General features: G+C 37.8%; 1 protein-coding gene across 1 annotated transcript; it reads left to right on the top strand.

Moving 5' to 3' along the window:
- The first annotated feature begins 19 nt into the window (after positions 1–19).
- arpc3 (actin related protein 2/3 complex, subunit 3) lies at positions 20–5242 on the top strand. Its single transcript, XM_008423934.2, has 7 exons — positions 20–175; positions 538–637; positions 972–1048; positions 3234–3302; positions 3521–3647; positions 3867–3961; positions 5018–5242. The coding sequence occupies exons 1-7, from the start codon at positions 170–172 to the stop codon at positions 5078–5080; spliced, it is 537 nt and encodes a 178-aa protein (XP_008422156.1). The 5' UTR covers positions 20–169; the 3' UTR covers positions 5081–5242.
- The last annotated feature ends 19950 nt before the right edge of the window (positions 5243–25192 follow it).

Genomic DNA, 25192 nt, shown 5'->3' with positions numbered 1-25192 from the left:
TCATGTGGAGGGGGGAAAAAGAGCTTGTGCGCGCCACCACGTGGCTGCAACGCAACACGACACGTGGCCACTTCCTGTAAAGCTGAAGGGTGGAACAAGCGGAAGCAGAGGCTTCGGGGGTGCCTGTACGTTTTTCCTGCTGAGCAGTTGGATTTATATTTCATTCAATATGCCGGTGAGTATATCCTGTGCGATAAACGACAAATATAAGCTTTCAGCTCACTGTTAGGAGCCAGGAATCTCTAGAAATACGCAACTAGATGTTGAATCTGCTTTTAACATTAGCTCTCAAGACAAATCTAGCACAGTAGGCTAGCTACTGTAGCATTCGCTTCATAGCTGCTAGTGGCTGACTCGCAACAGTACACAAATTCATCGCTGTCATTGTACTGTTTTTAATGAGTTTAGCATTTTATATACACGTATATAAAACGCTTAGTACCACCGATGAAAAGCCGCGTTCATTCCGGGGACTATAAATTAACAAACGTACTCGACAAAAATGACAGGACTTCTCTCTTTTTTCTTCTTCTTCAGGCTTATCACTCAAGCTTGATGGTCCCTGAAACCAGGCTGGTGGGAAACATGGCCCTGCTTCCCGTCAAAACACAGTTCAAGGGACCAGCAAGAGGAGACGGTGAGGGTTCTTTCATTCTTGTTTTTCAAAAAACGTATCCACATAATCTTGGGCGTTCTGCAGAGATGTGCGTTGTTGTTGCAAGCATTGAGTTCCTGATTCATGACTGAGCTTCACTTCCTTATATGGTCTGAAGAATGCAAACTAAGGTGGCACCTTTCCTCTAACTTCTGCATTTTGATTTATACGTCTCTTAATTGTACAGTTGTGACATCTGTATACGTACTCGAGTCATTTTCTAACGATTCAGTGGTGATCAGTACTAAAAAAATATAGATTTATATAAGAAATAGGATAATATGTCTAATGAAAACATTTGTTTTTATTATTCCAGGCGTAGATTCTGACATCATAGATGAAGCAATCTACTACTTCAAGGCCAATGTTTTCTTTAAGAATTATGAAATCAAGGTAAGAGATCAAGAAATCAAAAAGTTGAATTATGAACCTTTATGTACTCTTGACACTGTAATATTGCTGATTAACTCTGTTTTCTTAAAACTATGCAATCAAGTAACTTTAAAAGACACAAAGACAAAAAGCTGTATATCCCAAAAACGCTTAAGATAATTTTAGAAATTGTAACCAAATGGAGCTCAATAGTGGCGCATACAGCTTGTGCCTCGGTAATCTGTGTCTTGAAGCAGCTGAGTATTTCATGTTTCTCCACATGCCCTGGCTTGCTTTATCTCATACCTTTTTAACAACACAGTCCTGTAGGAGTTGCTTTGGATTTTTATGGGCATGTATCATCATTGAGCCTTTTCTGTCGTGCTTGTCACCCTTGAGTAGTCATATTCATTGGAATCTGTCACTGGAATAGCTTACTTTATATTACATTCATACACTGGTTCTGTAAGTTTTTATTATTCTACATATAAGAAAAGGTTTTATTTCTGAGGGCTTAACTCTTTTAGAAAACCAAACTAGGAAGCTGTTGTCTTGCAACTTGGTGTACATCTGTCTGACTTTTGCCTCTGAGGGTTTAAGTCTTTTGCAAAGAAATTTTTCTGTGGGATGCATATGGCATGGAAAATTGTTGGGCTGCATGAGATAGAAAATAAATCTTGTGAAGCCCTTAAATACTGTGGTGATAATTAGAGATGTGCCGATCAGGTTTTTTCCTTTCGATACCGATCACGTAATTATTATTATTTTTAATCATAAGCACTACCGGTTACATTATGTGGAAAAAGGAACCATGAATTTAGCTTAATTTAGACGAAAACTTATTTTTAATAACTTTTTCCAAGAAAAAAACAAAACAGGCATTGTTCAAATTGTACTGCTATCAGTAATAATATCTTTAACAGACTGAAAACATATGAAGGCTCTGAAGAGACTAAATAATGCAAAGAGCCAAAATAAAACCTCTCAACATTGCCCTTTGAATGTTAAATATAAAACTTAACATTCAAAGGGAAATACATGTGCCATTACAATAAAGACCCACCTTAAGCCACCTGAGTTACTGAATAAAAACTTCCTGATAGTATGGCGGCTAGCTGATTACTGCTAGTTCTGATTGGCTGTTTCTGACTGAGCGGAGTAATTATGCAGAGCAGGGAGGAGATCGATTATTTTTTTAGAGATTATTTGTTTCATGTTAGGACAGCGAAAGTTTTAATACCTATGTAAAATGTATTTTTTTAAGTTAGATGCTGCAGCTTTAAGCAAAGGTTTGGTGTGAGAGTCACTACCAGGTGGAGCAGAAGCGGCGCTCCGTCTGTGAAATATTACTACCTGTAGCGCGTAGCAGCGGTTCAACAGCGAGAGCAGAACCAGCGTCTTACATCGCAGCTCGAAGACTTAAATTATTTTGTGGGTTATTTGTTTAGCTTTCTGACCGTAATGCTAATCCGGGTGAGTGTTTGTAGCTGCACGCTGCTTTGCCTGCTATCTGATCCTCCGTATGTCTTTTTTACTGCAGTGAGCCTCGATGTAGTCAAACTCTGTCAAGTACGGCATAGCATTGTTTTTATCCCATATTAGATTCATTGTGTTGATGCATTTTGACGTGCTTCACCCCATATGCTTCAATTTTCTGCCGCAACACGCAAACTTCCCCATTCACTCAGTGCGTTATAGTTCCACATCGCTTAGGATTTGTTGCTGTGCGTTTGCGCAGTGTGAAGGAAAGAGGAGACCAGCTGCACAAGCAGGCTGCGAAATGAGATGCAGGTGATCAGTTTGTGTGATCCGCAACAAGAGACCGTGATCGGCGATCACCGATCATACACTTTTTCACGGAAATCGGCCGATTATGATCGGTGGCCGATCCATCGGCACACCTCTAGTGATAATACAGATATCCTCATTTTTTATTGTCCATCACCACTTGCCAACTGAGATGCTTTAAGCTTGAGCATCTCAGTTGGCAGGATCTATGTTGAATGCTTGTATAAAAGGAAATGAAAATCCTTCCTACTGACCAAATATATTATTGGCAAGAAGAGTTCGAGGTGATATTAAAACCTGCATCCAAGCTCTTCCTTGCAATTGCAGTATTGCACACACAGTGCTATTGCTATACAATATATTGTGCAGCTCTACATCATTAGTTTTTAATAATAAGTTATGTAAATTTGTTTTCCAGAATGAGGCTGACAGGACACTGATCTACGTTACACTCTACATTTCTGAATGCCTAAAGAAGCTACAGAAGGTAAATTTTTACTGTGCAGCATGACCAGTTCTTGGAGCTTGATTTTAAAATGTATAGTAGCACTTGATGTTTCCATTAAAGTAGTTGTGTCTTGAACAGAACATGACGAGCCTTTGTATTTGTTTTTTTTCTTGCACACTTTATGGAGAAAGTAGCTGATTTAAATGAATTTGGACACCTTCAAATTGATGATTTGGGATTATGTATGAATCTTGCAGTGCAGCTCTAGGAGCCAAGGAGAAAAGGAGATGTACACTCTGGGCATCACAAACTTTCCCATTCCTGGAGAACCTGGCTTCCCTCTTAATGCTATGTATGCCAAGCCCGGAAACAAGCAGGAGGACGGTGAGAGAGAGCTTTAATATTGTGACAAGCGGTAAGCTTGTTTGTGTTGAGGTTTTAACAATGGTGGAGATGCTCTGCTGCTGTTTGAAGGCAGGGAGCATACACCTCAATTAGTTTAAAAGATTCTGTGTAAGAGTCTAAACAATAGCACCAAAATCTAAGTTGGCACTCCAAATGATAGTTTTGAACTCGATAAATTAATGTATTCTTTCATCTCAGAGACAATGAGGGCGTACCTGCAGCAGCTTCGCCAGGAGACCGGTTTAAGGCTATGTGATCGTGTGTTTGACCCGCAAACAGACAAACCCAGCAAGGTAAGTCTCATACTTATGATTTATTTGAATTTTCTTTCTGGTATCAAAGGTTACCTTATTAAATATATGACTCAATCTGCTGCTGCAGTGGCTGTGAAAATAGTTAAATTCTCCAGGTGCCAAAGAAAGGTGTTTTAGTGCTTCTATTGACCTCTCATTAACATCTTTTTCTGACTTTTTACAAGATGAGTGGCTAGTTTTTCAGCTCATATAATTCATTATTAGCAGAGATAGACTCGGGTAGGAAAAAATACCCAAAATGAGATGGGCCAAAGACCAAAAAAAAGAGTAGACATTTATTAGTTTTTTCCAGCGGTGCTGCAATTTGAAATACAAGGGGAAAAAATGGGAATGCTTCCATAAGACTTTATATTCTGTGGACATGAGGCATGCTGCTAAGCAAATATCCATTTTGTTGCTAAGCTATGCAGGCTCGCTGTGTTTTGGTGCCCTGCAGATTCTTGTGTGATTGAGCTTTCAGTATAGGTTAGAATGTGGTCGCTTTCTGTAGGTCAGCCCTGAAAATGGACAAAGTGGAGAAGAGAGGCTGGTTATTCTGGCTCTAAATTCATGATGTCATAAGATGAAATGACTAAAGCAGATATTTTAAATGGTGCTGTATTCCTGCTTACAAACCAATATACTTCCCCTTATGAGTTTAAATATTTCATGCTGTTTTCTTTCTGTAATAAAAGTAAAGAGCTTTATATCATGAGAACTCAAATTTTGTATTTTGAAATTTTGTGTTACTGGAATACTTGAGACAACACCAAATTTTTATAGATATCTTTTTATGTTAAACAGCACTGTTTGAAGTCTGTAATGCAGTTCTGAAAGCAAAACTTTAATGCCAATGTTAATTAAAATTAGTACAATGAAATAATTTTGCCAGCTTTGTCCATACATTGAGTTCTTTACATAGTCATGTTAAACAGCTCTTTGTTTCCTATTTCTATTGAAAGACCTTGTAGACTTTTAGCCTATCAATAAAATACTACAGTTTAAAAATGCCAGTGTTTGTCCTAATCTGTGTTTGTGTGTTTTTTTTTTTTTCAGTGGTGGTTGTGCTTTGTGAAGAAGCAGTTCATGAACAAAAGTCTCTCTGCTCCTGGACAGTGAACCAGAAGGGACACAGAGACTGCAATAAAGCAAGTTTTGATTTTCTGTTAAAATTTTATACTGTTTGACTTAAAAAAAAATAAAATTATATGTTCACTTGTCTGGATGTTGATCATATTGGGCTGGTGTGTAATACAATAAAGAAGTTTGAGAGATTGGTAATGTTGTTTTTTGTTTTGTTCTTACACATTTTTATACATGACAAAAATAAGCTTCATAGGAATCCTACTGTCATATCATGTCTTTGAAAACATTTGAAGGCACATTGGAAAAACAAAATCTGTTCTTTGTATGTTGCATACATTTTCCATCTAATTTTAATAAGTTAAAATACATCGATCTATTCACAAACAATTGCTTGTAACTAATACATACCAGACATAGGTTAAAGAAATACGTACAGAGTCAAAGATATGACTGGGTTATATGCATCTAGCTTAAACATACATAAAATGTATTTATACATATAGCTACACATTGGAAGATTCAAACATATTGCTCATATGACAGGGCTACCATGCCAGCATCACGGTGTGGTCATTGGTAGTCAGCTCTTCTCTCACTCTATAGTCACGCTTGTCCTTACCAAGTTGATGCAAGATGAGAATATAAATATGATCATATTTCTGCCTGCTGGCATAAAAGAGGGCATAGCATAAATTCCACAGGACGGCTGGATTTGACACACTCTTTGATGCCAGTTAAGAAAGGACAAATCTTATCAAAGGATGTTTTTTTTTTTCAGCTGCACTGCAGTAGCATGGAAACTGCTTCTGGCTATGCAGCCACTGTCCTGGTGTGTCAAAATGTGGTGAGGCCTACACACATTTCTCTTCAATTTTATTGGCCACCAAGACGGAGCTGCTTCAGTTTAATTGAAATGTATTCAAATTAAAATGGCTATTAACATCTTATTAGTAATATTTAAGCTTTTCTTTATGAAGAAATACTTTAAAAGACAACCTAGTCATAATGCCACATTGATTGTAGACGCCTAAATTCAGTCCTCACAAGCTTCTTTGTTACATTCCTGCATCACTTCTCCAGTACACCTGAGTCAATTGGCTGAATTCCCTCATCAGCATGTCAGTCAGCTCTGCAGAGGCCTTGTGAGACTCAACTGTTGGATTGTAGCTCTCGATCACTTAACTTGGGCATCCCACATAAGTTTTTAAATGGTAGACAAATGCAGGTGTACTTTAAAGCAAATCCTTTAGAATGTTTTTTTATATACAAATGAGGTCTAAATTTTGACTTTAAGTTTCAACTCAATGCATATCGTAAGTTCTAAAAGAAAACTAAGATGACCTTAACATTAAGCTGCATGTAAAACATCTGCTCTTGTATGTTAATTAGCACAGGGGTGTCCAAGTTCAGTCCTCAAGAGCTATTATTATACAACTTATAATGCATCTCTCTCTCTGGCTTCCTCCCACAGTCCAAAAACATGACTGTCAGGTTAATTGAGTTCTCTAAATTCTCCTTAGGTGTGTGTGTGTGTATGGTTGTTTGTCCTGTCTGTCTCTGTGTTGCCCTGCGACCTGTCCAGGGTGTACCCTGCCTCTTCCCCAAAATGTCTCTTTAGAGATGGGCCCCAGCACCCCTCCCAAACCCGCTAGGGACAAGGGGGTGTACAGAAAATGGACAGATGATGCATCTCTCCTCCAACACACTTGAATTAAATTCCCTCACCAGTGGTCATTTGGATTTCCATAGGCTTGTTAATGAGTCAGTTTGAGTCAGGTGTAGGGACACACCCAAAACTTGCAGAATTGTAGTTGGGCTGAGTTGAACATCTCCATCCAAAGTCCTGACTTAAAACTAACAGATGATCTGCCATGACTTTAAGATAGCCTAATAGAGCAGCTGCTTTTTCACAGTTGAACAAAATGGTTGGAATAGCTTTTTTTTCTCAGTAAGTTAAAAACTAATTTTTGTATTTCTTCTGACTATCTTTGAGAACTTTGCAGTGGGACAGACTTACTTTTGTCTCAACAAAAGATACTTTAAGACATTCTTACACAATTAATTTCACAGGGTGTTCTGTGCTCCTGGGTCTTTAATGAAAGCAAATTACTTAGCAGGTCACGCTTAATGCTGCTGTATTGCGTTAAACTTTCTGGTACATCTAGGTGCCAGACTTCTTTCATAAATATAATCCTTAAAGGGCCATGAAGGATTGTCACTGGAAGAAAATGTGCTTTAAAAGAAACTCACAAAATGAGAAAGAAGCTGGTGTTACAAGAACACTGGAGACTTGGGTGAAGTGGTGAAGTCACAACTCAACTAATGAATGTGAAATAATGATGTGAAAAGAAACTCCCAGAGTGATGTGTCTTGAGGCCCAAAACCAGCAACTTCTCACAGATGGATGTCATAATCACTTCCAGCATCCACAGAAATGCCTTCCTGTGGGTTCTTATTAGGCTCTGAAGATGAGGAAGAACGCAAAATGTTTATACAATAGAACCTCTAGCAACCTGGATTTGTAAGGAGAAAACTGCAAATAATGGAAAATGGGCCCAACAGAAATTGTTGCTTGGTCGTCAATTTTTTTTTTAAAAACAGTCATCATAATGGTTGGATTGACTCCATTTGACTGTCGTAGAATAACTTTCTTTGGAATTGTTGAACCTAATATTACCTTTTAGCTTGTTAGAGTTGACTTAAAAAGTAAGAGGCTTTGCTGGCAGGTGTCTGTGAAAACTCCCAACTAATTTAAAAATAGCAAAGTTAACCTTCGCTGCAAGGTGAAACATCTGTAGAAACTGTGTTGTCTCTAATGTGCTATGTTTAATCTAATTACCCAAGATTCTGCACAGGTATTAAAGATAGATAGATTTTCACCCAGGCTTCATTTGTTTTTCTTCAGCAACAATCACATTGAACAAAAAAAGACGGCCTATATGATCTGTTTGACCCACCAGACAACACTTAGCTGCTGTTTAATATAAGCTGGTTAAAAAACAAAATGTTGTTTCTCACACAGGAAGTTTAGAGCTTCCAGACTTTTCTCTGTTTCTCGCCATCTTATTTGTGACTTGTGCATTAAAATTCTTCAGCAAAATAAGAGACTTTATAGGTTGTTATCATCAATAACTGATAGCAATTATTACCAGGAAGGGTGGCACAACCAGCTATGCTTATAGGGGAAATTATAATAACATGCAAGATAAGGTTCTTAATAAATAAAATCCCAATTTTAAAAGTTTTTTTTTCTAACGTTTTTGAATTGAAAGTGGTTTGATCAACTGAAGCATTTAAGTGACAAAAAGAATAATCAGAAAAAAAATAATATTAACAGCACTGTGCCTTCTATCCTGGTGAGACACTGTTCAAGAATCAGCAGTCTGCAATCTGCATTCCTGCTTTTTCTCAGTTCTCATATCTGGCTTTTATATGTTGACTTTTCACAGTGCCACTCAGTCATTTTCAGCATTATTCAAGGTCCTGAGAAAAGCTTTTGTTGCAACATTAGCATTCAGAATCAGCAGCCTTCTCGAGCCATTTTCTCTCACAGCAACGCATTGTAAATGTGATGTCCTACATTCCTCCTATGTGCTTGGTAACAAGGCTTCAATTGTGATTCAGTGCACATTTCGCACATTATTGTTTGATATATTTTATATCTGTGTCCCTTCAGAGTTTACCGTCTCCTATATGTGTTTAAACTCTTTAGCCTGTAAACATTTACTATGCCGCGTATGATCGTAAACATTGCAGCTGTCCATTCGATGGGCCCGCATGAACCTGGGAATACATTTAATGGTTTTAAAATAAATAATTGTGTTTCCCTTGACATTTTGCAGCACTTCAATTCATCTCCCCTTCGTTGTGTCCATACTAATTTAAAAGACTTCGGTGGGTGATTTAAAAAAAAAAAAAAAAGGTGAGTTCTTCTGTGTAAAACACTTCCTGGATCAAAACTATCTTTCCTTATACCCACAATGTTTACAGTCCATTTATTTCAGGAACTTTACCACTAAGTGAAACACATTATATAGATTAAGCGCATGCACAGACTGGTGTTTTCCGGCTTTTATTTCTGTTAATTATGATGATTTCCCACTTACAGTTAATGAAAACTGCAAGCGAAAAAATTAGGATATTACATCAGACCAATAAAAAAAAAACTTTTATAATACAGAAATGTGGGTTTAATGAAAAGTATGCTTAATACCAATTTAAAAGTTAAAAGTCTTTCTGATGATACAGAAACTATCTAATGTATTGAATATGACTGTAAACTTAATGGGGCATTATTTAAATACCCCCAAAATATCCAATTTAATCGTTTCTATAAGTTCACTCAAATGGCACGTTTGTGGACGTTATAAGAACGCTGGATTCTCTTCACTAAAGTCTAGACGGCTGAAGATTTCAATCAACGAGCCTCTAAGGGAGACATTTTCTGCTACACGGAGTCATGTTGCTGTCATCTTCACTGCAGTCTCGCATCCCAAAGGACGACTTAAATTTTCATCTAGGTAAAAAAAAAAAAGAAGTTTGATTTGTAAAAATCCCTCTGCTTGATCGTCATATGTGATGTTTGTTCAGGTGGAACAAGGAATCCTGCTTCCACCGGATGATTGGCTGTTTTGTTCACGCATCACAAGCGTTACCTCGGTGTGCAGATGTTTGGCCAAGCTGGCAATTTAAATCCAGTCAATACTTTGGCTCTCTTGTTATTTTTACCAGCTTATTAGTCTACTTTTCTGTAGCTTATGCCAGCAGTCAAAGGATAGAACTTTACAAGTCACTAGTGCAGTACAGAGAGAAGTATTCATGCACGAAATCACTAAAGTTAAAAGTTAATTGGGAGCTGCAAAATAACCTAAAATGCATGTTTTGTGATTTGGGAGACAAACACACATGTACAGAAAGAACATACAAAGGCTGTAGCCTGCAGTTCTCAGTTCTGGATTTTATTCAACCATTTTTACCCATGTTTGAAGGTCTATATCAACATTTTGCAAAAAAAAATAGTCTGGTCATACTTTAAACTCTCCTCTGTCACTTTACGTTTTAAAAAAAAACATTTTTGTTGCCTTCAAGTAAGCTTTTAGAGTCCCATTTTGAATCTTCCCTTTGTGTGTTTGGCACTCCACACTGCTCGCATCAAACTGTGAAATGTGCAGAGAAAGAAGCTTTAACAAATTGTCACAACAGATGATGCTGTAAGCAAAATGCAGATTAAAAAGTCCCCTGTCATCGCATTTATCTTTTACAAGGTTCGAGTAAAGAAAGACAAACACACAAGCTCTGGCTCCAGGGGAGGCAAATACGGCACCATTTAATTTATAACCGAATGTAATGGGGCTTTTGGGAACTGTAGCCTTAGCTTTGAGTAATACCCCTACCTCTCACATGAGACAGGAGGTACACTTGCTGTGTATGTACGCTGGGCTCATTTGTGTGAACTAATGATGCTATTAAATGCTGTATCATTAGCTTATGATGCAGCGTATTATTATAATAAAACCCTGCATGAGTTTTTGTCTGTACGAGTGATCAAGCACTGCAGCAAAGCCAACTGGAGAGAGATGGAGAGCCCAGGCCAGTGGCTAATAGAGGGTAATATGTAGCATTGATTAGACATGTCTGAGGGAAAAACCGCAATGAAGAATGCAATAGATACAAAGTGAATGAGACCATTTCTGTTTAGTTTGAGATCTTTTGTAACAGGTCGTTGGAAGTGCCCACAACTTACAATGTGACAGAGTGCACTTGTAGAAGCCTGAGGGCAATCGTTAAATTAAATGTCAAAAAGTTTGATGAAAAACCCCCCCCAAAAAACAAAAGTAATTGGATTTGATGAAATATTTTTCTTTCATGTCTCCTTTTTTTGATGATAAATCATTTCAGAGAGAGAAGCCTCAGACAAAAAGGACACATAAGCACTTTCAACATTTTGGTCAGGAACTTTTCTGTGCTTTGATATCAGATATTCATCTGTTTTCGGTCCCAGTCTTTCGTCGTCTCTGTACTCTTTTTTTCACCTTGCTAGTTAAAAACATCTGAAGACTTTTTTTTTTTTTTTTCCACGACGCTCGCGGAGCGTCTGACTCTCTGAACTCCGCAGGTAGCGCTGCATCTTTGAATGTTGAAAGGGATTTCAGCCAACTACAAGTTGAGCCGTAGGCATATCTGCTTAAGAAAATAGTCCAGATGGACCAGCACATGTTGATTTAAGTGCCTCTCTACACAGATGGCAATGTGGTTCCAGAAAATTCTCAAAACTCTTGGTCCATGCAGTCTTTCACAGAGTTGTGCATCTCTCATCATTTCTTCTGAAAGACTCAGCCTTGCAGGGATACTCTTGTTAGATCTAAAACATTACTTACCTGCTGCAAAACAAGTTGTGTTCAAAAAGGTTCCCATGCTGAATTATGGAGGCATTTTTTTATATGTAGGCCCAAATTGAATTAGGTTTAGTAAGAGGCATCGTTGTATACTCACTATAACCTTTCCAATTCATTAATAAATGCTTATAGAGCAGCTCAGATTATTGTACTGTAAGAAAAAAAAATAAAAATCCCGCAGTAACTGGAGTCTCTAAGGCGCAGTAAATCCTGTGTTGGTGGAAAGTCACTGTCATGGTAATGAAGCAATTAGCAAAAAGGTTATTACTACTGCAGCAGAGAGAGTAGGTGGAATTGATGAACCCTCTTGAGAACACAACTGTTCGGAAAGGGTCACCACCACTCAGAGAGCTGGTATTTTCTATCCTCATGCCTATGGGGGCTTATCGAACTTCATACACCTTTATTTAGAAAACTAAGCAGAGTAATTAATGGAACAAAGACTCAAAGGGTCAGAAATTATACTCTCACCTCAATCTGCTTTTCCTTCTTTTTTTTATTTTTATCTTGAATAGGCAAAACAATTTTGGTTGAAGTATTTCTGAAAGCACGGCAGTAGAGACAGATATTTGTATGTGCCGATCATGGACACATAATGTTCATTTTATTGTGTTAGTGGTTTATTTCAACCTACTTTTTCCAGAATGGAATGATTATGCAACATACAAAGTTATGTACATATATTCTTAATGAAGAATCCAAACCGGGTCAAACTTTTATTTACAGGCTCAAATATACCCACACACCTACCAACCCTTGAATAATTGTCCCCCACCAACAGAAATTTTCTCTTCAACTTGCTGTAGAGAAACTATTATCTGTAACATTACTTACCAAGAGATTTTTTAGCTTGATAATTAAGGTGTAAGTTAGCTGTGAGGATAGAGGAATTACAAATCCAGAAGAAGGACTAAATATATCATGGGAAAGTTGATTTTCTTTTTATTTACAGCTTTTATGTTTTATGCACATTCAACTAACTCAGTTAGAACTGAGAGCAACATTGATTTGCCATTCAGATTTCTATATATCTGTAAATAGAGAATATGAATGCGTTTTCAAGAAAAATAAGGCACTTTCCGCCCAATAGGTGGCACTGTGGCCCATATTTTGAACGTGAAGCGTCTCTGTTCTCACGCGCATGAATCTGACATTACACAGTGAAACTTTGAGCTATTTGAATGCTATGACATTTTTCTCATTTATCTGTTTGTGTATCCACAGGAGGTTGCTGAGTGGACAACTTTTCTGAGCAATCCTGCAAGACAAACACACCGGAGAGCAGCCGACTGCAACGAGAAGCGATTCCCTGTGAGTAAAATGTGTGAGATAAGAACATCACTTTCTCTGTGCAGCATCTTTTAAGCTCACCAGGGGAACTACTCTGGCAGATTCACAGCCGCAGAATATAGGGTTTCCTACCTCTGAAGACACACGTTCGCATGGAAGTCTGAAAATTACAACCTAAGGCTAAAATATGTATTTTTTAATAGTTTTGAGTTAACAGGGTCATTATAATCTAATAGGCAATACGTTTCATTACTCACTGAGGATTAACAGAGGATCCGTGGCTCCTAAGACTCTTCATGTGTCCTGCCTTATAAAATATATTTATAGCTCTTGAGCATTTTGACATGTTGTCACGTTACAATAACCTAAGTGTATTTAATTAAGGATTAGAAGAAACAGTGTGTTGCTGATTTCTATTAGTACAAATGTTAAGCGTGGCATGCATTGATCCCACTAAATGAAATACAGTACAACCAAATACCTTCAGAGGTCACTTCATCATCCTAATCGAAGCAGCTAAGAGGCCCATATTTACTGTGGAGCAGCTGCAGAGATCCGCAGCTCAGGCAGGAGAATCTGCTGATTGGACACACACAGATACCGCAAATCTCAGCCTGATGGAAGAGTCACAAGAAAATAACCACATTGTTGAAAGAAAACCGAGAATTTGCACCGGTCATTTCACTCTTAGGTGAAACATATTGAACTGCATTAAAGATACTATGAGTGGCAGAAAATGAATGTTGCACATCACCCTTTACATATTCTGTCCACTGTGAAGCATAGTGGTGGTGGCATTATGCTGCGGGGAAGCTATCTAGAGTTGTTGGGAAGATAGACTGGGTGACAAGCCAATTCTGGCCAGAAATGTAAAACAACATGTGATTGTGGGACAGAGTTTCACCTTCTAGCAGGACAATGAGCTCAAGCATAAATGCAGAGTTCAAATTGATTTATTTAGGTTAAAGCATACGGTATTTGACAGATGACCAAGTCAAAGTCCAGAGATGAATCCAAATAACAATATGTTGCAAGACTTGAAAATTTGTATTAAATTTCCAATCTGTTTGAGTTTGAGGAACTTTGAGGACAAATGTGCAAAAATGACTTCAGATGCGAAAATACCCCAAAGATCTGCAGTTGCAGAAAAATATGATTCCCCAAAGTATTGACGTACGGGGGCTGATACACTCCAATTTCTATTTGTAAAATAAATGAAAACCCTGTGTCATTTTCTTTCACAGCCCAACTGCTGACTACTTCGTTTAGATCCATCACATAAAATTGCAATACATTGAAGTTTGAAAAGTATGATGTGACAAAATGTGAAAAATTTCAAACGGTATAATTTCTTTTGCAAGGCATCATCTTATACAACTTTGAACTTAAAGCACATTCTCCAAACCCAAAGTTTCATTAACATCTGGATTTCTCATTTATTATCTCTGGATTTGGTATTCATTACTTAATTTATTCATCCATCCATCCATTTTCTTGCACCCTTGTCCCTTAATGGGGTCAGGAGGGTTGCTGGTGCCCATCTCCAGCTAACATTTCGGGCAAGAGGCGGGGTTCACCCTGGACAGGTCGCCAGTCTGTCGCAGGGTAACACAGAGACACACAACCATGCACACTCACACCTAGGGGCAATTTGGAGAGGCCAATTAACCTGACAGTCATGTTTTTGGACTGTGGGAGGAAACCGGAGTACCCGGAGAAAACCCACGCATGCACAGGGAGAACATGCAAACTCCATGCAGAAAGACCGGGGACGGGAATCGAACCCAGAACTTCTTGCTGCAAGGCAACAGCTCTACCAACTGCGCCACTGTGCAGCTTAATTTATTATATTTTTTAATTTCAAATAAAACATGGTTCTTTAATTTAATTTTGTTCAAGAACTGCGTGCTTGAATTCCAATTTATGTGTTTACAATGACAATAAAGAATATATTCTAAATCTAATTTAATCTGATCATTTGAAATCAAAAGCAGAGGTTTTAGGGTAAAGACAGCAATACTCTGTTAACTCAAAGTAAAAGTAGCAACTAAAAAGACACAAACCTGTTATTTTATTGTGATCACAAATCTGCTGATCTGTGCTAGTTTCAACACGGACAGATCCGTGGATCTTCAGCCATTGCGTGTTATTTTCTCATTTATATGTTCTGCTTTAAATAATGGAGTGTTAAATCCCCCGCGGGTTGCTCAAAACCCCGCGTGGCTGATTACATCCTGCTTTGATTTAAATTCGCTCATCCTTTACAAACACGTTCGGAGCCCAGTCACTCTGCCCGGAAATTAGTGGGCTGGTTGGATCGATTAATAAATGGCTGGTAAATAAAATCAAATTTTTGTCTCTGTGGATGACACAACCACACTCTACGTCTGTGGGAGGATCTTTGCCTTATTCACAAAAGTCGGTATAAAAAAATAAATAAAAAATTCTGAATGAGCAAATTCAAGAAAATCTAAAAACATATTAATTAAATTGTTAGTCATCCTTTTCCCCTCCGGTTGGACTTATAAAGGTGCCTCATCAGGTCTGTAAAAGAGCTTGACCTTTCGATTTCAAATGAATTATAGACAAAATAACACACAGCAGCTCTTAAATTAGATAAACATACTTGTATGGAAAACAGACCTCCGATGTGTTTTTTTTTTATTGCCTGCTGACCTTTAAAACTGGCACTGTAAATACATTTAAAAGCAAGGCAATATGCACTGCTTTGCTTATGAAAACCAATTGCCCTATCATTGAACATTTTCACAGGAAATAATCGGCACCGGGGGACAGCGATAGCTGCTTTTCTGATTCTCCTCTCTGTTGGTGGCAGCTGTGTATGTTTTTAATGATCATGGGCTCTCCTGTTTATGCACTTACATGGACGCACACACGGTGCAAGAAAACAGAATTGATTAATAAGATCACAGCGTTTAAGAACTAGATCAGGCTGGATGATGGAGAATCTAACTGGAATAGTTCATGCATGCAAATGTCTTGCGAGGGGTGCTGGATTTAAATCTTGTTTAATATCCTCCTGAAGGAGAGTTGATCTTTAAAATATTAATCAACTTCGGGGGAAAGGTATGATTATGTCACGTCACGCATCGTTTTGTAGAGGGGGTGGGAGGAGCCCTTGATCTGGGGGCGAACAAATGGCATTGATTTTAAATGGGAGACTTTTCCTTGCCTCGTCTTCATGCATCAAGTGTTTTAAAGCAGATCTATGTTAATCATGGAGGTAATTTTGTGCTTGCTGCAGACTTCAATAGGCATTTGCATGAGTGGGTAATCATTATTCCCACATGATGCGTTTTGGTTTTATTTCTCTATATGCACTAAAAAGTAAAAACCAGTTACTAGTACATAAGTGTATGTACCACTGAAGTTTCAGGGTGTACATTTGGTAAGCCGTGAACTGAGAGTTAGACGTGAAAAAAAAAAGAAACATTTCTAATCTCTCTCTCTGTGAAACAAGGTTTTGATGCATTACCCCACAACCTGACTGTGATGAACACAGCTGGTGCAATCGGAACAATGGTTGTTGTAATCGAGTTTTTGGATCTTGTAACAATATGTCTGTGTTTGATGTCATCTCAAGCTATGAATTCCTAACAGAAAGATCCATATTTCTTTCCCAAGTATTAAAAATATCTATATCTGTTTCACTTTTATTTCTTACAAATATCTTCTAAAAGAGCAAATGTTATGAATTGTACTCATTCTGTTCTAAGGTCATTGTTTCATTGAACCACAATTATTAACATCTCTTCTCTATGATTATATAAACCAATCATAGAGTTATTGAATAATTATGGTTCTTACAAAGAGACAAACAATATACTAGCAAGTAAAATGCTTTTTGGCAACCACTAAATGTTTCGGTAATGTCTGGAAAACAAGCCATTTCAAAAGCCTACTAAAGCACAGTCGGCAGACACTGCCCCTCACTTAGCAAACCTGAAGTTTGAGCACAAGTACTTTGTTGGCTGCTGTTAACAACATGTATCCACGAACATTCTCCCAATCACAAGAAACAGAGTTACTTTTTAATGGCAAGATTCCAGCCACATTACCAAAGAAAATTATAGTTTGTGCGAATCACTTCAAGAAGAAGTCATTTGAAAACAACTGACACTACATGGCAGGATTTACCAACTGATACCAACCTTATAATGCGGTGCGCCTGATAGTGCGAAAAGTACGGCATATAATCAGTAACTTGCTTCACAGATTCCTTGTCAGATTTTGGCTAGGCCTCTCCAGATCCAGAGCAGTAGAGAGGAAAATCATGTCACTAAAATTTAATAAAAAAAAAAAAAAAAAAAGGCAGCATAAACCAAAATCTGCCAGAGGCACAAATAATTGTGTTCTTAATTTTACTAATCAGTCATGAAAACACAACAGAGCCACTTTCGAAATGAGATAAAATAGGAAAAAATAATAGTTAAAATCCACAGATTTAAAGCAAATAAATATGAACAATCTAAAAGTCTTTCTGTTCTTAAAATATAAAACGGTCCCAACACATTTAAAAGGCAGAACGAGTTTTAAGTAGCTTGTTTTTGGTGGGCAATGAGAAATCAACAATCTTCATTTTTACTTTTTCACCAAGCTCACCCATTCTGGCTAGCAGGATCGTTTTTTTACATTGCCAGGAAACAGCTATGTATCCATTTGACATATTCTTGTTAGAAAGATTTTTCTGTTGAGAGAACTGTTTTCTGGTTGAAACAGTAAAACTAAATTGCCCTGTAATAACATGAATCAATAGTCTGCAATCTATTTTATGACAGGTGGCCTCCAAAAGGCTCATAATGTTTCAAACAAAAATGGTTTACTTGACTTTGCTTTCCCCAAACTGTAGGAAAGTAAATTGAGAAGTTTCATTAGATTTCTTGGTTTTGTAACACCAACATATGATGGCATGTGCTTTTTAAAATGCTGCATAAATAGTGAAGATAGAAGAGTTCTCTGAACTGTCTTAACTATAAACTCACACTCTGTTAACTCTTAATCCCTAAAAGATTAAACAAGAAGAGAACAGTCTGGACCTGAAATTCTATGTAGTGAAAGCAGGTAATAGCGACTGGCGATCCAATAATGGAAGAATAAGTACAAATGAAAATAAGATGTACCCGTTTTATTAGAAGACGGTGTCTTCACCAAAGTAATAATATAAAAATGTCCAAACAGCTGAAAAATGTAATTTTATTTAAATCTTTTGATATTTTTTTCTTTTGAGAAAGAAGTTCTTTCCTAAAAAGTTCAATGCCATAAATTGTGTTTCATTGCTGCAAACTCAAAAGTAGGTTTAAAATGTAATTTGCTTTGACTAATAGAATTGATTTATTTTGCAGAAAGTTACAGATTTCAAATGAACTCCACTTACACTGAGCATTTCTAGCCATATTCAGTTATTAAAGGGATTTTTATTGTCGCATTTTCTGACAACACTTGCACATCCGTAAACTGATGTGCAGACGCACACTAACTGATAGACGTACAAAAGGTGGACGGCTATAATTTACATTTTCTGTATAGCCATCAGTAAACCTCTTGTACTGTTTTCGCCTTTTCTTGATAGATTTTTTTTGCTGTTAATTTAAACTGGTTGCTTTTCTGAATGCCTGAAATGAGTTCCCTTTGCAAGGTGTCTGGGCTCTCCCTTAAGCCTCTCCCATGCTTCATCTGAAGTCAAACTGTTGATGTGCGGTCACAAGGTTGCGGGATGTCCCTATTTGCACCTTTCATACATGACACAGACCACCTGGGGGATACCCCTCCCTCTTCAGTATGTGTCATGCTCCTTCCCATTGGGGTCTCCACTCCCTCACTGCATCCTCTGTTTTGCTTTTACAAAACAGTCAAGGAGAGAGTGCCACACTTTTCTGCAGACAGCCTCCTCCTTAGACCACAATGTATCAATTTCCACCCAGGAAGTTTTAAGCCACTTAGACAGTCTTTGCAGTTATTTAGTGAAGAACCAGAAGATGTATTTAATTCCTTATCACATCTGAAACATACAAAATGTATTTACGTGTCCTGTGAATAAAAAAATACAGATAGTGAATCATGCCAATGAGAGCCGATTTCCAGTTGAAAGTATGGAAGAGCCTTCAGAGCAGTCGTCTCAAAGAGTCCTGCAACTTTTAGATGTGTCTCTTGTGTAAAACACTTGTATTCTGGGGCGGGGCTTCAGAGAGGGATGGAGGCAGACTATGACGTCAAGGATCCTATCACTTTTGATGAGAGCTGGGCTTATGACTGTTGAGTACAATATATATAAGACTAAACAGTGTATAACCGAGTGAGTTATATATGAGGTTGCTCCAGTCGTTGTTGACTCATGGTTACTAAAACCTTTTCAAGACCAACTGATTTTAGTGATATAGTAGGTGTAAAATATTGAATAAAATGTTGTGCTACATGACTGGCTTTATTTTTACTCTGACATTTAGCTTTACAATAGGATAGCCAATATTGTCTCCAAGTGTATTCTGGGTAAGACTTGTCACCAGCCGTCCACCAACGTCATCATCGGTCTCTTGGCAACAGATGGCAAACGAGCTAGCCAGAGCATATTTACGGACTAAGTTAACATGAGTGGAGCTCCATGAACCGGCAAAGTGAAAATTATTATTTGTGACATTATTCACAATGTGTGAGTTAAGTCTATACTGATTGTAAATTGTATCAGCCTAGCCGCCTAGCTTACGACCCCTTCTTTTCCCTCTCGACAACGGTGATGTCAGGGACTCAAGGCTGAGTTACTGTGTCGCTTTTGACAATTCTGGTTAAGCGCGTGCGAGCCAAGACAGCGGTTTGGCGTTTATAGTTAAGGTTTACGTTGGAGCCGCCTGGAAGAGCATCTTATAGTTTGTGTGAGCTACAAACATCCAGAAGTGCACGATGTGCTGCGACACGGTCCGCGTGTGGCGAGGTCGGTGCGTGTCCACTTCAATGCGCGCTGCTGCGTGCTCGGTTCAACGCGTCAACAATAAACCTAGCTTCAGCAGTTGCTAGCTGCTCCAGTCTTGATAAAGTGTCAAAATGATCCTATCGCTCTCCGTGGTTCTGAACTGCTTTGAATTTGTATTGTTTTCATCAGTAGCCTGATGTTTCTGTTGTTCTCCTGGTTTGTTATACTTCGATGAATTTCAGAATGACATAGTCGCTCTCAGTGGTGGTGAAACCTGCGAGCTTCGCTGTTGCGGCAAGTAATATAAAGTTATATTATCATGGGCTTTATTATTTGGGTATAAAGGGCCCGGTCATTAGCCCCGCCCCCTGCCCGACTCTGACTTGTTCCGCTAGTGCTTGAATTACATGGTGAAATTGCCTTACTGGCAGTCATTCAAGCTGTACAGAGCTCTGCTAACAATTTAATATCGGAACCAGGTGTGCTGAAGCAGAGGAACATCTAAAAGTTGCAGGAGTCTGACCCTTGAGAAATGCAGTTTGAGACCATTGGTTTAGAGATAGGGCAAAAAGCTTGGTAATCAGGGAGGGGCTCAGGGTTGCTTCTCCTAAACATTGGCAGGAGCCAGTTAAGGTGCCTCCCTGGTGAAATGTTCTGAAGAGATAAGAGGACAATCCAGGATCTGCTGGAAGAATTATGTTTCTCCGCTGACTAATGGATGAATGGAATGAAAGATGGATGGCAATGAACTCACTTCAGTGTAGAGAGTGGCACTGGTGATCAAATAATTTATTTTAAGGTAGAATGGAACCTTGGAGGAACCTTGCGTCCAACCAATTTCCTTTCCACTCGGAGTTTAAACATCAAAACTAGTACCTTACTGAATCTATTGTGATAGGCTTAAAATATTATATATTATCTATATTTCAGGCTAGTGCTTCACATCATTTAATTACATGTACTGTTAGGAGATGCTCTTTGCTTTTTAGCACTTTTACTATTGTTTCATTCTTACTCTTAATGGTGGCAATGGTGTATATGTCCTTCTCAAACTTATTTCACTGTAAATAGTGAGGAGGACAAAATAAAGGCACCTTCTAGAACTTTGCCACTGTTGGCCCTTTGGCAAATTGGCCCTTTATCAAATGGGGGCCTCGTGTATCAAGCTAAAGACAGGTATTGAAATTGCCCCGTTCGCTACAAATCAGACCGATGGATTAGCCTTTCTCTTAGACAAGGCCGTCATCACTCTCTAGTGGCTGCAAGGGGAGGAGCGAGGCCATTTAAGAGACTATCTGGTGTTTACTTGCTAATGGATATGGCCGGCTTGACCTCTCAATGACCAGAACCACTTGGGCGAGGGGCCAAGGCCATTCTTAACCTCTATCTACTCTACATGTTGTAACTTGGTTTTTGCTTCCTCCTAATCCATTTGTTGTCTCTTTTCCTTATTTTACATTTCTGTTCTTGTCCTGCAACATTTTAATTTAGCTCATTTTGTCTTGTGTTTTGTCTTTCACCCCACAGGGCTTTCTTGCAAGCATATACACACACAGTCTTCACAGTCTGTCATTAAACCATTTTCCTCCACTTGTTTTACTCACTAACCACATTAATTCTCCGCAGCCAATAAATGCAAGTAGAAAAATACAAAATGAAGGACAAGACAAATGGATAGTGTATTATAAGCTTTGCCTCCCATCTTTTATATATTAATATGATTTTCATGTCCGATGGAAAAACACATTCATGTTATAATTAATTATGTATATCTTCCAACAACATCTCAGCTGCATTAATGATATAACCCAACTGGAAAAGTCTTGTCAATGTGTGCAATGTAATGGAAAGAAAAATTCAGTATGTTCACTCCAAAGAAAAGTTTCTCTTTGTTCGCTGACTAATTTTGACATTTAGATCAATGTACCAATAAGTTAATAGATATTACAATATTTTAAGTCTCCAGTGTTCAGAAGAAAGCATAACATTGTGATCAGTCTGACTTTTAATGTAATAATTGTCGGCATAGTTTCTTGGCAGCTGTGTCTTTGCGCATCGTCTCTGATCAATTTTGTGGTTTTCTTTGGCTTGACTAAATACCTGTCCTCAGTCTAATTCTTTCCTTAATCACGTTTAAACTGCTCTGGTTTTGTTTGATTGGATTCAATCGCAGTGCAATTAACCTACTCCGATTTTGTTCATCCTCAATCAGACAGGAGCATTATCTTTAAATGCTGGTTCTTTATACAAGACATATTTTGTTCTCTTTCAGCATGTTAACGCAATATACAGAATGGATGGTACTTGGTGGTTATTATAGTAATCTACTATGATGAGCTTCCTAGATAACCACTTAAGTAAGTTCACCTATTTGGCATCCAACTGTTGTATGAGTTCTTCATTTACTCACTGGCTGTAGAAGACCCTAGGCTCCACAGATTTTCTTAGAAAAAAGCAAATTATACCTAAAGCTCCATCTTCTTAAAAAATAAAGATTAAGTTTGGAAAGCAAGTGAAATAAAAACTGAATATATCAGTATTATTTTTTCCTCATTAATTATAATGGTAATGGAACTATTGACACAAAATTCACAGCAGATGTTAACAAAAGGAAAGTAATTCAAACATAAAAGGAAAAATATGTAATAACATGGAGGGAGTAAAACCCAAAACACATAGAGAAGCAAAAAAAGCCAGAAATCATGTTCTCGGTTTGTTACACTAATATCAGGTGCCTTTGTCCAAATTGATGCCCTCTATAAAGTGGATTATTTTGAAGTACTATAGTTTTATTTGATCAAAAGGCTTTAAATGTTGCACCACTGGGACCTTGATGCAGACACTGAAACATCATTGCACAATAAACCAAGCAGAACCAGGTGTTACCTGCAATGGTTCTGTCTTAGAAATCAAGAAGTCTTCCAAATGAGAAGAACCACCCATTAAACACTTCAGAACATTATGTAATTTATGGACTCATTTATTGCATTGGTTTATTATTATGTATGGATTAATAATAATACCAACATCTTGTGTGAACATTATCCCATTTGCCTTGTTAGAAATATATTCAGAGGAGAATGCCGACTTGTTTAATACTATTTTCCCATGTGTAGCATCCTAAGATCTATTATTATTTGAGAAAAAACACTTAGTCCTTCCACTATGTAAAGAAGATAGATAAACATGAATAAATAGTGCTGGGAAACATTACTAAAACTACTGGAATAGAGGTGACAGGATCATATTTTACCTGATACTAAAAGAAAGTAAGTTAAACACAGACTTATTTTGCTTTCACTTGTTTGAAGAGAAAAACAATACATAGGTTTCAAATGGCTTAAGATTACATAACCACATTTCTTTATAGTAGCCTATGAGTAGATTATGGAAAATTAAAATCTTAAGTTGTCAAAGTTGATCATTAATGCCCCTAAACAGATAACTATTTTATATACCAGAAATGTTGACTAAAAGACTGAAATGACTAAATGATGTAATGCAGAAAAGGCACACTGACCAGCAATAAGTACTTTATGACTTTCATAAAGTTCTGCAGAGAAAGTCAACAGCATCCTATTGTTTTGTCAGTGATATGACAAGGAAAACATGCCAGAATTAAACTAATCTTAGATGTAATTATTATGGAAACAAAAACTATTAATCAGGTTTGAATCAGTTGGGAATGATCATGATGATCCCATTCAATTTCACATTGGGAATTATGTAACGCACTCCATTTGTCACAACTATCTGAAGTCGGCATGAGTTTCAGCTCATTCTGCACCTTTTCCACTTAGTTAAGTTCATTAAGTTGAGAAAGAACAGTTCTGATCCAACTCTCACGACTCAAACAAGTGACCTTGGTCACTTTTGTCTTACAAGACCATGGAGAGAAACCAGTTGTTCACCGCTAGAGAGATCTGATCTGGTCGTCCATATGGAGCCGTACACAGAAACCCACCAAAATTGATGCCTCTAGTCATGTCAAGTTTATTTGCCCACTTATTTGGCAAGGTGAAAGAATTTATAATGGAGGGTTTGATCATAACTATAAGAGCCTGTGAGTCTATGTCTACAGCCAATAAGAAACAATGGCCAAAACTCCATGTTCTCTGTACTTTCCTTTTACACTAAGCGATCTCAGTTGGTCACTGCTATACCGTGCATAATAAAATATCCAAAAAATATTTTTCCCAACAATTTTTATTGGTGGTTTCACATACGAGCTATACTGTATACTATCAGTGCTTGTCCTTTGTGCAAGGCAGAAAAAAAAAAGAAGAGCCATAAAATGCTAATCAAATTTAGGGAAAACCAATTCCAAATTTCATGAGCCTTATCACATCCTATACCCTTGATTTACTATATGTAAGGTGTTATCGGTCCCTTAGGGAAACGAGAGGAGTCTTGGCCTATAACTTCAATACTTGCTATAGCAAGTATTGAAGAGGGGGGAAAAAACTGAAGTCTTATGAGGGAAGAACACCCACACACAAACGGACACCTGCAGAAAGTAAAACAGGTCAGGACTTCAGTGGTTTGATAACACAGAGGACTCATGAATTAAAGAGCGCTGCTGGGAATATGACATTCTTTCTTTCCATTCTGTCTATCAGGACTGCACTTGCTTGCCAGCGAAATTACCTGGGGAGAAGCTGGTCCGATAAAGGGCTGCCAGAGACAAGATTCACTCCGGTAATTTCTCTCTCCTCGTACAGACACGTTGGCATTGAAAATTCAAAACACTTCCGCTGCCATTTGGGAAATTTGAGAGACAGGGGAGTTACATTATCGTAATAGATCATTTGTATCTGCCTAAATACCTATTTTTCTATTGTGTTACAGCAGTCATTCTTCTGCAAATAATTCCGCATCTAGAATATTGGATTTACAAGGCTCATTGCTCCTAATTAAAAGAGCGGACGGGAGCTTGTGCTCGTCATTCCCAAAAGCTTATATATTCTCACCTAAATTAAGGTTTCACATATTACATCATTTATATTCTTGTGGTTTATAAATCCTCTGTGGTTCAAATCACCTTATTCACAGAGATAAAAGGCCAAGAAATTTCCTTCCTGTTGTTTGGGAGGGTAAATGAGAACCTTTTCTCTCTTTGACTTCTACTACAACAATGCAAAAGATTAATACAGAAGTGGTGATGGGAATGGAAACAGGAATGCAATTAGTCTTTTTCACTAATGATTGCTTTAAGTGACTTCTGTAATGGGCTAGGGAGCCTGGAGCAGTGATTTATGCTACTTATTTATCCTGTTAGACCAGTCAGGCAGAGTTAAAGATATCAAGCATTTTTCTTGGTGCAAATATTCTGTGCCATCTGAAATAATTATTATCCCTGAAACTTTACAAATTGTGTCACATTTACAACCCAAAAACCTTTTGGTATTTCATATGGTAGGAGCAACACAAAGTAGTGCAAGAAATATTCTTTTCTAATGAAAACATGAAAGGTGGGGCTTAAAGTCATATTACGCCCTAACCCCAATAAAATGAAATTTTCAGAAGTCACTATAT

Source organism: Poecilia reticulata, chromosome 12 (assembly GCF_904066995.2).
Source record: "Poecilia reticulata chromosome 12, P_reticulata-male-v2, whole genome shotgun sequence".
Lineage (NCBI taxonomy): Eukaryota > Metazoa > Chordata > Actinopteri > Cyprinodontiformes > Poeciliidae > Poecilia > Poecilia reticulata.
Note: the sequence above shows the minus strand (reverse complement) of the source record. Positions and strands in the feature narration are given on the sequence as shown.

Bases quoted from the DNA above. Each gene is read 5' to 3' on its own strand.
- arpc3 (XM_008423934.2), top strand. The intron at 638-971 runs GTGAGGGTTCTT...TTATTATTCCAG, and splicing joins GGGACCAGCAAGAGGAGACG to GCGTAGATTCTGACATCATA. The intron at 3,962-5,017 runs GTAAGTCTCATA...TTTTTTTTTCAG, and splicing joins AAACAGACAAACCCAGCAAG to TGGTGGTTGTGCTTTGTGAA.